Source organism: Musca vetustissima, unplaced genomic scaffold, assembly GCF_032173495.1.
Source record: "Musca vetustissima isolate MV318-11 ecotype Yass unplaced genomic scaffold, APGP_CSIRO_Mvet_v1 utg82861, whole genome shotgun sequence".
In the NCBI taxonomy this organism is placed as follows: domain Eukaryota; kingdom Metazoa; phylum Arthropoda; class Insecta; order Diptera; family Muscidae; genus Musca; species Musca vetustissima.
Genome location: NW_026878664.1, coordinates 9,471 through 25,210, shown reverse-complemented (window position 1 = coordinate 25,210; position 15,740 = coordinate 9,471). Strand labels below are relative to the sequence as shown.

Sequence of the window (15,740 nt, the reverse complement as noted above, 5' to 3'; positions counted from 1 at the left end):
AATCAATTTGAAATTTGTTAGTGTTTGTAAATATGTTTTCTGAACAAGGATAGGGTAAAAGTAGAAATGGACAATGAATACATGCCAATACCGAGTTCTTGTCTTCGGAGGGCCAATCTATACTCTAATGAGCAACATATTTATATCCTCAGTCTTGTGGCTAATGAGGGTATATACACTTTGATACGACAAAAATGTGCCTAATAGAAATATTGGGTTTAGACCTAAAGTTTTTTAGGACCAGATTCGTTTCAGAAAATATGTCCGTCCGTCTGTCTATCTGGCGGGGTGGTGCGCACCATAACTCTCGAAAGGAGTAACCGATTTCATCCAAACCGATTTAAATCAAATTTTGTACAACCTATTATCTTTATCAAGCCAAGATCAAGTCCAAAGATGGGACCCATTGATCAACTTCTTCCGGTACCTCTTCCATAAAGGGTCAAAATTTTTTAATATTTATAAATCCAATTTTTTTCAATACTTATAAATCCAATATAGGACGAAAGGAATGTCCGATTTAAACCAAACTTTGCACAATCTAACATCTTTAACAAGACTAGATCAATTTCGAAGGCCAATATTTTATAATCTTGAAAGTTTAATTTGAAGCGAATTGAATAACCGATTTGATCAACATTAAATCCGAAACCTTTCAGATAAAAAAATATACCTTATATAAAGAGAATAATGAAACCTGTGGGTAATTCCGAAGATGGCATGGTAATTTTTAGATTGGATGGTATTCTTTATTTTTTCATTGGCTATCATTAAAAAAGAAAGTTCTTCTTTCAACAGAAACTAGTACACAGTGTAAATAGACAGATCTAAATTTCTGAAAAGAAGATTCATTTCAAGATAAAGAAATATCTGCATTTAAAGGAAAAAATAGAAATCAATAGTTGGTCTTCGAATCTACAGTATTCTCCGAAATGAATTCTTATTTGCTACCACAGTGTTAATGGAATCGCCCCCTGGTATCACACACGTAGGGAACTAGATTAAATAAAAAAATTTAAAACTGTGATTACTATGTCAGTTCAAATACATTATAACCCACAAAACAAACCGAGTACATTGAAAATTCAGACTCTTCTATATTAAATAAACTTTAAATCAGTCGGATAGTAAATTGGGCAAATGTTGATAATTTCCTTAAATTTTGCGAAAATATCAAATCACTGAAAATAAAAATAAATTTTTCGATCAGAACTTACCTCTTCATCACCATCCCAGTTATAGTAAAACTGTTGATTTGGATTCATATATTTTTTGAGCAATTCTTTGGCCACTCGCACAGACATTTCACCCTGAACGAACGGATGCTGGAGTAGTCTTTCGGCTGTGGGACGTTTTTTAGGATTCTTTGTTAAAGCTGTTTTTACAAAATTATGAAATGTAGGACTCCATTTCTCTTTATTACTGAGAGTTGGAGGTTTGAAACCACTTTTTGACATCAGGAACAAAGCACGCATTGGATGTAAATCGAACATAGGTGGTTGCAGTTCAGCCAATTCTGGAAACAAATATTAGAAAAACAAAAAATAATCAATACAAAATCAAAGTACAAATATATAAATTATTTATATAGACCACAAAGTAAATCACATAAAACAAAATAAAAATAGAATTTATGTTCAACCAAACTTTATGAGACCCTACATAATTCTGAAAAAACCACAACATTTAGACGCTTTTTTGTGGCTTTCTTCCAAGAACCGAACGACCGACCTAACATTCACATAATTGGCCAATTGTTCAATTTAACCTTTATGAACCTAATGAATAAATTCATGGAATAGCCATCATAATTCAGTTCAGCTGTCAGTTTCATTTTATTTGGTTTCTGTTCGTTTTTTCTTTTTTTGGGTTTTGACCATAAAAATCCATAGAATTTTTTAAGGCTAATAACAATTTCCAGCTTTCAGCAACTCTCTTGTCATCATCCATGTTTAATTTCTTTGTGTTAAGCTCAGTTGTAATGATGCTGGTTGGTTGTGGTAGTAGTGGTATTGGTGGGTTTTTCTAGTGGTGTTGGTGTTGATGGTACATACGGTTGATGTGTTTTTTCTCCTCCTTAATAGGCTACTATTGTTCTTAGCCGTAATTGGATACTTCTAACAACAAAGTGTACTTGTGTAAAATATAAATCATTAGAAGTGACGGTTTAAATTTTTGGGAGAAAGCGAGAGGAAAGTCATAATTTTTGGTGTTCCAACAAAATTAAAAGAAAAAATACTATTTCAAAAATTTATTATGAAGGCATATAAATATAATATTTTATTCTTGAAGATAATAAATGTGAGAAAGGTAATGTAATTGATAGTCGCAACGTTTGTCAAAATTATTACAACCTTTCAAAAGCTAATTGTATAAATAATAAATTAGTCCATATAATGAATTAATAATATGAATATAATTATTTGAAATATTGTATCTGAAATAATACACCACCACCACATAACCAATAATAGGACATACACTTATGTCAGAGAAAGACCGGCTGTGTACTCTCTGGAATAGAAATAAAGCTAGGAATTCTGTGCCCTTGTTGTATTCCTTCAGTCTTTTCCATTTCCCAAGTATTAAATACAAAGGCTTGCAAAAACTAAAATCTTCAATAGTTCTTAAGAAATTTACATTATAAAATTATATATAACTAGCGGACCCGGCAAACGTTGTCTTGCCTAACAATATTGTTGATGTATAATTTTCGGCATTTTAGGTTGTTTTTATACCCACCATCATAAGGTGATTTGTATATATTTTTGTAACATCTTGGTATTTATCAGAGCACACATAGGGTAACATTACAAAACTGAATTTGATGTTTATGAGTGAGTTTTGTTGCTCCCTCCACGATTTAAGATATAAATTTTATATTTGCACATAAATTTGTATTACTCATAAGATGGCTTAGCGTTGTCCTGGTGAAACACGACACCTCCCCTGTTGGCCAATTCTGGTCAATTGCTATCTTCAAACGGTACAGTTGTTGGCAGTAGAGATCAGAATTTAGCGTTTGGCCATATGAAAGCAACTCATAATAAACAATCCCCTTCCAGTCCCACCAAATGCATAGCCGAACCTTCCTGGCCGTTAGTCCTGGTTTGGTCACCGTTTGAGGTGCTTCACCGCTCTTTGACCACAATCGTTTTTGCATAGGGTTATCGTATGTGATCCATTTCTCATTTCCAGTCACCACCCGTTTATAAAAAAATCGCAGATGGAAATTCGATCCATTCCATTTTTTCTGTTAATTGGTGAGGCACCCAAACATTGAGCTTCTTTTTGAATCCAGCTTTGTGTGAATGGTTTAATTTTTAGCTCCTGGACGATGTTACGACATACCTGTAAAATTCGATCGTTCCACCGGTCTAATGGATTTCTTTTTCCCAAACCTAATATTAGGGATACTTATTGGGCAGAAATTCTCCCTAATTAGAATTTTCCATATAGACTCAAGTATTCGGATATCCCCATTTAACGGCATCCCTTAATATCCGGTATTTAGCTGCAATGTTATGTTCGTCCAAGCTTTCAAATATCCCCATGTAATAGTAATCCACCTTTTTCGATACTGTGGGGGATTTGGGCACGTTTGGTTGTGTATTCGGTAGAATGAATCGTACTGAAATTGTCAATATTGGTTAAATCTTTAGGGTACCCACCATATTCGGTACTTTGAGGAGTTCGGTATTTTAGGGAGTGTTTCAGCCGAAGTGCTGTATTGTTTTATTTTGGATGAAGAAAACCTGTTTACAAAAAATTATCAATATTGGTGCAAATTGGTCCGGGTAGCCCCATATATTGATATACATATAATGATATACTCTTATTGTTCGGTATTTTCTCATGTGCTATTAGTATATTTCCATAACCATTGTAGTATCGTATGTCATTCATATCACATATCATTCCGTGATATTGAAAGGGTAAAACACATTTGCGGAAACAATTCTATTCAGGACCAAATTTTGTATAGCACCTACATACGGGTCCCACGCCATTTTCGGTTTTGTAAAGAATTTGACGGAATGGATGGATCAAGGATTTGGCTTAATGTAATAAAAAGGCGCCATACATATTTCCCGTTTAATTTTCAGTATGTTGAAGTTCTTACCCCCCGTTTTCCAATCTACTACACATACTGTGTAACATAGTCCCCATATAAATGTCCCGGCCGATTTAAAGAATCTACATATTAGAAAGTACAAAAGTTCGATCTTAACAACGATTTTTCATGGTATTAAATATATCGGTAGTTGACATATTGAGGTAACATCATGAGACTCTTTGTTATAACAAATGCTTTTTATAGTTGTTCTCTTTCAATATGAATTTAATTTTCTCTGTGATACACATATGCGATTAAAGACATTGACCAACGATTAGGCATATAACCACCATATAATGGTACATTTTAGGTACTTCAATAACAACATGTTCCTATGTTCCTATTATTATTATTATTTTCAAGAAGAATAATCTAGGGCATGTGTATTAGAATCAGAACTCTTTTCTGAATCTTCAGATTTTCATCCTTGCATTTGTCCCAAAATGTACGTGAATTTCATGGAAGACGTGTACATACAATGATCGCGTATGCTTCTCAATTATTGTTTTGCATTTTCAGAAAAAAAGTTTCATTACAATGTCAATTGAATAAAATAAAATATTTTGAAAATTTTCAATATTTGACAAATGAATATTTGTTTTCAAAATATTTTTTTTTTCATAATATTTTTTTTTTTGCAAATTTTTCGCGGTTTTCGAATTTTTCTCACCTTTTAAACCTTCCCTGAAGCTCCACGAACATTTCAAGACTAAGATCAGAAAAATCCGTTCAGCCGTTCTCGAGTTTTAGCGAGACTAACGAACAGCAATTCATTTTTATATATATAGATAGAAGATAAAACAATTTTTTGCAAATATATATAGTTTGTTCTGAGACTTGAAGTGGATTTTGACGTAGAATATTTTATTCTAAAATTAATTTTTATGTTATTTTAATCCACTTAGTCAAAAGAAATACTGAGAAATGTCTTTGAAAAAAAAAAAATTTTTTTAATTTTTATACCCTACACAACTATGTTGTCAGGGTATTATAGCTTTGTGCAGCCCCAAATGTTTGTAACGCCGCGAAATATTGGTCCTAGACATACCTTTAAGTATACCGATCGTCATATCTCGACTAGCTGAATCGATCAAGACATGTGTGTCCGTCCGTCCGTCTGTCCATTATAATTTGTAAACACGATACAGGCCACAGTTATGAACCAATCTTCACGAAATTTTGCATTTAGGATGGGATCTGGCCAATGAAGACCCCTATTGTTTTTGGAAAAGATCGGTTAATATTTAGGGGATGAAATGGACCAAAAACTTTATTTTTGTCGGTTTTTCTGGTCGCTCCAGAGGCCGCAATTATGGCCCAAACACTGCGAATTTTTGCATGGAGAAGGGGATCGGGCCAGAGAATAAGCATGCATGTTTTGATAAAAATCGGTCAATATTTAGCGGGTCAAATGGACCCTGACTTTTGTGTGAAAAATGACAAAATTTGTATTCTATGGCATATATATTTACTCCTGGAGGATGTAGACCCGAGGAGATGATAGCATATTCAAGAGGAGTGGTTGGCCTTTAAATTGATACCAAATATAGTGATGTATCTACTCAGATGTGGGAGTTACAGTCAAATATTTACAGGTGCTTACGTATTCAGATATTATTTAGTATTTAGGGGGAAATATCACGCTGATGGCTTTGAAATTTTTCATGAAGTTCCAGTTATGGTCAAGAACAACGCCTACAATTTTCGGCGATGATCAGATTAAAATTTTGGGATGAAATGGACCGAAAACTTAATTTTTTGTGTGTTTTCGAGTCGAGTATAATCCGAAAATCACAGCACAACCCACCGTGAAGGTAATCTGGACAAGTAATTAGAAGGACTGTACTGAATATCCAAAAAAAGTAAGGAAGAGGTGTTGTTGATCTCTAATCGGACAAGAGGGGGCAAATATCACGAAATATTACTCAGACTCGGAATAAACATCCTCAGAAAGTTAGAGTTCGTGGTAGTTGTGTAGGGTATCGTATGGTCGGCCCCGTCCGACTATACTGCTCCGCTCACTGGTTGTATTTTGAATTTTTTTGAGGTTTAGGCTGATTTTTGAGTTTTTGTATATTCTGAGACTTATAGTAAAACATTATGGCGAACAATAGAATATTCTGAGCAGTTTTAACCCGGTTTTGAGTGAGTTTTCAATCACTCCTGGAAAAGGCGGACGAAAAGTTGAGGTTGAGGGTTAAAGTTGCTCGATATTTTATCAGTAATATTGCCGATTTATTATAATGCTATGCCTATTTGAGGACCGAAAAGGCTTAATTTCGAAACTTTCATTTTCGTTTCGTATCACAATAGCTTCTTTCACGTTAGATATTAAAAATATCAAAATTCGGTAGGTATCATTATATATAGTTCATTTATCCCTATATCCTCCGAAGATTACAACAGATGGCTAAATCGATGGCTAGTCGATTATATGGGGGCCACTTCCTAAAGGGGGCGACTATCAATACTTTTTAGGAGGGAGATTTGTTATCAAATCCGAATACAAAATACCAAATTACACCGAAGTCGCTCAAAAACGCCAAAATACCAAAAATTGAGGTACCTTTAAATGGCGGCTACCAGAAAGAGTGGACCTAGATTTATAACTTTTAGTGGAGCGATTTTCTACCCAATAAGAACTCAAAGCACTAAATTACAACAGAAAATTGGGGGTAACCTTTTATATATAGGGTAGCCCCCTATTATTAATTTATAGTGGAGAGTTTTGGTATTGGGGGTAATCTCATAGGAGGACTACCTGAAAAAGTGGATCTATATTTATAATTTTTAGGGTAGGGATTTGGTACCCAATAAGAATCCTAAGTACCAAATTTCAGCGAGCTCAAAACCCCTAAAATGCGGAAAATTGGGGAGTACCGAAAAATTGGGCTACCCGAAAAGGTGGACATATATTAGGTTGGGGAAAATCCATTATGAAGTCGTAACATCACCCAGAAGCTAAAAATCGTCAATGAAACTGTTTTAAACCATTTACACAAAGTTGGATTCAAAAAAGTATCTCGATGGTTGGGTGAAACATTTCCATCTGCGAAGCCTTGGCTAAAGGGAATGTGATATATCCATTTCTTAAACGGATGGTGACTGGAGATGAGAAATGGATCACATACGATAACACTGTGCGAAAACAATAGTGGCCAAAGAGCGGTGAAGCACCATAAACGGTGGCCAAACCAGGACTAATGACCAGGAAGGTTCTGCTATGCATTTGGAGGGGCTGGAAAGGGATTAATGAGTTCCTTCCATATACAACTGTCAACAACTGGAACGTTTGAAGATATCAATTGACCAGACACGGTCAGAATTGGCAAACAGGAGAGGTGTCGTGTTCCACCAGGACAACGCTAGGCCACTCGCCAGAAACTTCGGGAGCGGTTAGGAAATTTTAATGCATCCGCCATACATTTGCAAAATTTCTTTAAGGAAAAATTGGTATCTAGGGAGGATTGTGAAAATTGACTACTAGAGTTTTTTATGCAAATATAGAGCAGGACTTCTATGAGAAAGACATTATGAGGTTACCTTTAAAATGGCAACAAATCATACAACAAAACGGTGCATATTTGCCCCAAATCGGTCATTCCGAAGCATGATGATGATGGAATATGTTCTCAAGCACTGCTCCTTTTTAAGGTGAGATGCTTTTCACGGCATTTCATCGGTCCACTCCTTCTTGTACCTTCTCCACAGAGTATCAATATTTTGAAAATTTGTAATATATCAACAACAAGCGTTTTTTAACAGACCGAAGATGGGCTCTATGGATCTACTTCCTCTGATACCTCCTCACAATTGGTCACTCATCTCATTGCGTACATAGATAATAAATTTACGTGTTTATACAAACCCTTCAGCCTAGGAAATTTCCGATCTTGCAACTCCTTTCAAGCACTACTGTCAGATTAGAAAACAAAATTTGTTTATAGTTTTTTTATGCTCTTAAACAATTTCTTTTGAAACATATTTCTTGGTTTTTTAATTCTATTTCAATTTATATCATTGAATATACATTAAAGCCTTATTCAATACATTTGTGTTTTATTCACTAATTTCTTTAAATTACCTGCCAAGTTTCGTATACAAATATACTTTAATATTTTTTCTTTAAAAATTACTTTAAATTTTCACATTAAAAAAAAAATTACAAAACAATATATCATAAAGCAAAAAATCTCAACAATTTATTCTCATTCTTTCTTTAAAAAAAGTGAACAACAATAAATAATGTAGCCATTCTAATTTATGTGAATGTTTTGTGGTCAGCTGAACATAAATTTCATTTAATATACTTAGCGATTAAGGAGAACAAACAAACAAACAACAACGACGACGTCGTGGTGAACTTACCTATTGCTGTAATACCACAAGCCCAAATATCACATAATTGATTGTAGCCACCCTTGCGCTCAACAGCAGCCACTTCCGGTGCCATCCAATAGGGTGTACCTGAAATTACATGGAAAACAGAGAGAAGACATAAATTAGTAAAAGTCCAGCTTAACATAGCATAAATGTATTGTAATGCAATGTTTAGAAGGCTATTCAGAGGTGGGAAAGACGACTTTAGGGGGTGGAGGAAGTTAGAGGTAAATTGGCATAATGAAATACAGCTGAAAAATACATGAAATTATAAAACAATTAAAATTAATTAAATCTGTTGTGGCTGACTGTGAAGCCAATAAAACACATGAACGCATGCATACACATACACACGCACATATGCAGCAGACGACAGCAGTTAAAATTGTCCAGTGCCAAGCTTTTGGCTCAATTATGACGACAAACGCAGGGAGAAACAAACACCTGGATGCAGGGAAAGCACATACACACAGTATGGAGTGCGTGTAGTATCTGGGTAATTATGCACACAGTTTGACCTGTGTTTATTTTATGTTAATGTATGCAAGGTACTGAGTACTACACGCACTCTCTCTCCCTCTTTGTGTATGTACTCTCCGGCAAATTGTCCTTGCAAATAAAAACCGAAAACCCCAAACATAAGCAGAAAAAAATTTGTTCATTTCCATTTTAACTTTCATTTAATTAGCATCACTGCAGTTTATTTTGTATGTGGTAGTGGTCGTAGTGGTGGTGGTGCTGCTGCTTGTGAATATATTTGTAATAATTCATTTATATGGGTAAATGTGCGAAAGTGTCTGTGTGTGCATGTGTTACTACAATAATATATATTTACACATTTGTAAATTTGTTCTCTCTGTCGTTGTCACTTTTTTTTTGACATCTTCCTTGTGTGTGTATGTGTGCGCATGTTTGTGTACTGAATACTGATGATATCGTGGTGTGTATGTGACAGACGCCTTTGTGTGTGTGTGCGTGCGTTGTTAATTAAATCATTTTCAAAATGAAAAATTCATGCATATATTATGTTTGTCGTATTGTATATATCATTAACGCAAACATATTTACATACATACATGATTTCGCACATTTTGTCTGTGGCCCAGGCTCAGTTTTATTTTAGGTTTATCCCAATTGGTTTTTAGGCCATGGATTTATTTGTTCGTGATTCAATATTTGTGGCGGTGTCAAATTTTGCATAATGCCAAAAGCCACCTTGAACTAACATTTATTTTGACCACGTTTCAATAGCAGTCATTGCGGCCGAACACAATTTAATTTGCTCCATACCAATTATTTTATAATCTTCATAGTTCAGAAAACTACTAAGGGGAATATTTAAGGGCGACTTTAAAGCGACCAGAAAAACAAACGAAAATTAAGTTGGTGGTCCATTTCGTCCTCTAAATATAAACGGAGTATTAAAAAACAATTGGGGTCTTCCTTGGCCAGTACCCGTCCTAAAATCGCAAAACGCAAACATGTGAAGCGGTATTGACGATGCATGGTAGGGTGGAACATGTGTATAAAACCACAAAATACTGCAATTTAGAGAAGAAAATTATATGAGGCTAGAAGATTTTATTTCGGGGTGTGTGGAAGCTGGTGATTCCATTTTCATTACAGAAAAAAATTATTATGTGTATGTCCTTGGAGGCTATACCTAAAACAGGACCAAAACTAATTGCTACGTGTAGGAATTACTGAACATTTGGAGTTATCATTATATACCGAAAATCGATTGGTGTAATGATATGGAGGCTAGTCCTAAATGCACATTCTCGAACCTGACGTTCTATTTATACCCTTCACCACACTGTGGTACAGGGTATTATGTCTTTGTGCATATGTTTGTAACAGGCAAAAGGAAACGAGATAGACACCTGGTTCCTTTTGAGAATATGCATAGAATCACATTCTAAGTCGATTTATGCATGTCCGTCCATCCGTCTGTCTGTCTGTGCATGTTAAATTGTAAACAAAGTACAGGTCGCATTTATGATCCGAATTGGATGAAATTTGTCGTAGGTCACTTATTCGGCCCAAGGACGAACCCTATTGAAATTGGGAAAAATCGGTTCAGATTTAGATATAGCTCCCATATATATATTTAACCGATTTAATGTAAACGGTCCCTATATATCTTTCGATTTGCACGAATTTGGTACAGCCTAATAATTTAGGTCTAGAATGATGTCTGCCAAGTTTCGTGAAAATCGGTCCAGATTTAGATATAGCTCCCATATATAGTTTCGTCCGATTTATGGTAAATGGTGCCCCAAAGTCCCTATATATCTTTTGATTTGCACGAAATTTGGTATAACGTGCTGAATTAAGCCTAGAGTGATGTATGCCAAGTTTGGAGAAAATCGGTCCAGATTTATATACAGCTCCCACATATAGTTTCGTCCGATTTCATGTAAATGGTGCCCCAAAGTCCCTATATATCTTTCGATTTGCACGAAATTTGGCATAACGTACTGAATTAAGCCTAGAATGATGTCTGCCAAGTTTCGAGAAAATCGGCCCAGATTTAGATATAGCTCCCATATATAGTTTCGTCCGATTTCATGTAAATGGTGCCCAAAGTCCCTATATATCTTTTGATTTGCACGAAATTTGGCATAACGTACTGAATTAAGCCTAGAGTGATGTCTGCCAATTTTATGTTATAGTCCTGTTTAATATACCCATAGTGGTGAAGGGTATCATATAGTCGGCCCCGTCCGACTTTACTACTTTCCTTACTGGTTTTTATCACGTTATTCTCCGAAGGTAGAATTCTAAGTCGTCTTAGAATTTCATACTTTCGAGTACAGAATATTCCCCCTACTATGGTGGAATACAAAACACGGAACAAATCAGAATACTATTTAGTTAAGAAAGGGGGTGATATGGGAACTACCCAGAAAAGGGGCGAATATTATTAATTTTTGGGAGGGAGATTTGCTACCATATACGTCTACAAAATACCAAATTACAGTGAATTCGGTTACCCAATAAGAACTCAAAGTACTAAATTTCAGCAAATTCGGATGCAAAATACATTCAAAGCCCCCAAATACTGAAAATTGAAGGGGACAACCAGAAAAAATTGACATATTTTCATAATTTTAGTGGAGAAATTTGGTACCCAATAAGAACCCAATATACTAAATTTCAGCGAATTTGATTGAAAACTCAAATACGGAAAATGGGGGGTTACACTTATATGGGAACTATGCCTTACATAGGCCAATATATCCCATCATCGAAGACAACTCTATTCAAATTTTTGGCGATATATCTCAATGCGTTTAGAGGCTACAGTGATTACAACAGGCAGACGGATAGGCAGACCGACACACGGATATGTTTAAATCGCCATAGAATTTTACGCTGATCATGAATATATATATATATATATATATATATATATGTGGGGTTCGGAAATGATTATTTCGATGAGTTACCAACGGAAAATCAAACATAATATACCTTCCATACTGTGGTGGAGAGTATAAAAATTTGTACCGATTTCTAAAAAACTTAACATGCCTTATTGTAAACACATTTCAGTAATCTGTGCAAAATTGTATGCCATTCGGGCATACCTTGGGATTTTGGTGCACCAATTACATAAAATCGGACGAAAATATATATGGAAGCTATATCTAAATCTGAACCGATTTCAACAAAATGTCACGTACGTTGTTCTATACTTAATTGAGTACGCTGTGCACAATTTAGTAGCAATCGGATAAAGCGTATAAGTTTGGTGCACGATTTATATAAAATCGGACGAAAATATATATGAGAGCTATATCTAAATCAGGACCGATTTTCTTTAATTTTAATAGGGTTCGTCCTTGGACCAAATAAGTGACCTCAGACAAATTTTATTCAAATTGGATCATTAATGCGATCTGTACTTTGTTTACAATTTAACATGAACAGACGGACGGACATCCACAAATCGACTCAGAAAGCGATATTATTCATATTTTCAAAACGAACATGGGCCTATCTCGTTTCCTTTTGCATGTTACAAACATATGCACAAAGACATGTACCACAGTGTGGTGAAGGGTATAATGAAATAAATATTTAATGCTGTTGATATAAAGTTTACTTGATATCAAATTTACTTCAGTTATACAATTGGCCTCCCTGCACAAATGACCAATACCAACATTAATCAATTTTATTAAATAACTTTATTTGGTTACGATACAAATAATACCACAAATAATTGCCCTATCGAAATTATGATATTATTTAAACAATTGCCCTTTTTAATAATTTAATCAAAAATTAATAACATTATTATTATTACACAACTGACGTGTTAGTAGCAAACATAATACAATTCTCAGTACACCGGTGAGTATGAGTAATTTCATTTTACTACAACTGTGTTGAATGTCACTCATACGTACAATGGGCCCATAAATGTGAAGTCATGTCATCCCAAACAAATTCATCTTCTTCTACCCAGGATATTTGAGCTCATAAAATGTTTGTATACTTCTTATTTGTAGGCGAGCTTTATTGCTGCCATTGACAACAATAAAATATAGAACTTATTATTTGCTTCACACATCAAAAGCCTACTGCAGTGGTTTGGTGAGAAATTGTGGTAGGACATGTGGAATTTTATTTGGTAAGTTGTGTGGCAAATGAGGTTATTTTTTCCTTCTTTCTTTATTAAATATATTTACGTATTCCACAAAACATGTGAATTAGAATTGATGTCTGGCTGCGTTAAGTGACGTGTAAAAGAAGAAGAAGATGGTGAATTAATAGCTACTTATTGAAGACATGTGCAGACAACACTTGATTGGAATTTTGAGAGAATTTTGTGGTTTAGACATCATGACATGTGCAGACTTTAAATGATGTTTAATTGATTTCGGAGTACACATTTTAAATGTAATTAAGAAATACGAAAAAGACAAAATACGAATTTTAGAAAATATAAAATTTAGTGAAGAGTAAACGTTATGTGTTGAGTCTAAATGAAATCCCAATTAAAACGATCAAATTGTGGCATACATTTAAATTTTATTATGAAATATAATATTAATTTAATCAGAAATCCTTCAAGTAATATTTGACATATGCATAATAATGAAAGTAGTGTTAATGCAAACAGTCTTATCATCATTTACAAATAAATGACCTTATTTTTTTTACAAAACTAACATTTTATAAGAAGACTACGAATATAGATTAAAACTGTTAACCTTTGAACCCATCACTTATAGCTGCTGTTGTATGTCATTGCCTTTGCCTTGAATGTTCTTTCTTGTAGTTTATTTGTATTTGTATTTATGTTGTAGTTGTTGTCGTTGTCAATGTCGTACCATTATTTTATACACAAAACAAGTCCTTTGGCTTTAACTCGAGCATTATTGAAATTGCCTTTTGTATATTGAGGAGAATGGCATCAGAGGGATGCTTATCAATTTTGTTTTCTGTATTCCTACGACAAAACATTTCTTTAATTTCCTGAACAGACGACGTTGGATGATGGCTGCAAAAAGATCCCAACCACACACCCACATCCACCCACCACCTCTTCCATCACGACTCACTAATAAAACAACATTTGTAAATGTCTGGAAACTTTTAAATGGTACAAAATAGGAATAATAAAAAAAAAAAAATAAATCAGAAATTGCATTGGCGTTTTTTGTTGCAGCAGTTTTTTTTACCAATTCAAGGATATCAGGGAATACAAATCTTTTATTTGGTTTATTGACACAACTCCCTCATGTACACATCAAAAACGAAGTAAATCAGAAAAAATTATATGAAAAAGAATGCTGACTGGCTGGTTGGTTCGCTGGCATTGTTAATGTAGTTTTGGCATTAGAGCGGAAATAAAATTAAAAAGCCTTTGGCTAAATTGCAGTGAATAGTAGAAGTAGATAGGTAGTCCTGTATTGTGTGGATCTGCCATGAGACAGACATGCAAGATATAGGCAAAACAATAGTCAAGCAAAAATACGTGAACAAATCAAAATTAAAATTGCAAAATAAAGAACAAAATCGTGAACATTAAAATGCTAGATGCCTGTAGGCGGATACAGTGTTGGGAAACTGCGAACAGACATATAAAATATTTAATATGCAAATAATATTTAAGGAAAAGGACAACAACAATCGTACATTAAATTGAAATAAAAGCTGATTCCCCAAACGACTTAAAACGTACTTTTTTGATGTTTTGTTCAACTTCAATCGATGCAGTTTTATCTCCTCGATCATATCGTAGCGTCGCTTTTGAAGCATCTTTTCTGTTTTTTTACATAAAACGTCAATCCGAATTCTATACAAGGACTTTTCATATGAAGTGAAGTCGCCTACCACCTCAGCGTAAGTAAGGCAAGTCCTTATATAGAATGCGCCCAGAACCTTTCGTGTCTATCAGTTTTCAGACTTATTTACAAAATCCTTGCCGAAAAAGGAACGAAATAATTACATCTTCTCCTGATCTTGGTGCAGCTTTCTTCACTAATGCATTGCACACCCGCACCAAACATCGACCACCACCTAACACTCCAATTTCAACCCCAGTACGCTTGAAGAATAAATGGTTTGAGATACAGGTCGACATTCTCCTAAAGGGATGTGGGTCTCAGTCATGAAATCATTCCAACTTGTCTCTAAAATGATTCTCCTTTGACAAATGCGGATGGCGCCACTGACATCACATCCGTTAATACCAATCATCAGATTAAGTAGATTGGATTTCTGATCTTGGCGTAGAGAAAAAACCCAACATGACGGCAGGATGCAGGAAACTATAGAGGAAGTTCCCATGCAACTATCCATATAGTGAGAATTAATACATCACATACAATGACTTAGGTCGCACCACCAACGGGGGAGAAGACTGGGGATTGCACCAGGAGCCTGTTCGAAATCAAAACCCAGGACCAGAATTATGATTGCAACAGCTGCTAAACAATTTTCAAACGTCTACCAAAAAGTGGCGAATGCGGAAAATATGTAGTCGCGAAAGCAGGGCTGTTGTCGAGGTCTTAATACATCTCTGTGGATTACATTTTAATTACACCCAATGGTTGTGAAGAGGATGATGTCCTCAGCTGAGCAACAAAAAACCGCGAAAAGTGCAACACACAAACAGGAATTCCGGATGGCAGATTGCCAGTTTGTCTGACGGACAGAATGGATCGTAAGAGCATATGATTTGGTCAGGTCACCTTATACAAAGAGGAAAAGCAACACTCAAACA

General features: G+C 34.9%; 1 protein-coding gene across 1 annotated transcript; it reads right to left on the bottom strand.

Annotated features, from left to right (window-relative positions):
- Window positions 1-1,217: 1,217 nt before the first annotated feature.
- On the bottom strand, window positions 1,218-8,584 carry LOC133323449 (mitogen-activated protein kinase kinase kinase kinase 3-like; the record flags this gene model as incomplete). The annotated part of the gene is made up of 2 exons (XM_061532374.1): window positions 1,218-1,516; window positions 8,486-8,584. Coding segments are annotated over 2 exons (398 nt in total), but the record flags the coding sequence as incomplete, so codon positions are not given.
- Between the last annotated feature and the right edge of the window lie 7,156 nt (window positions 8,585-15,740).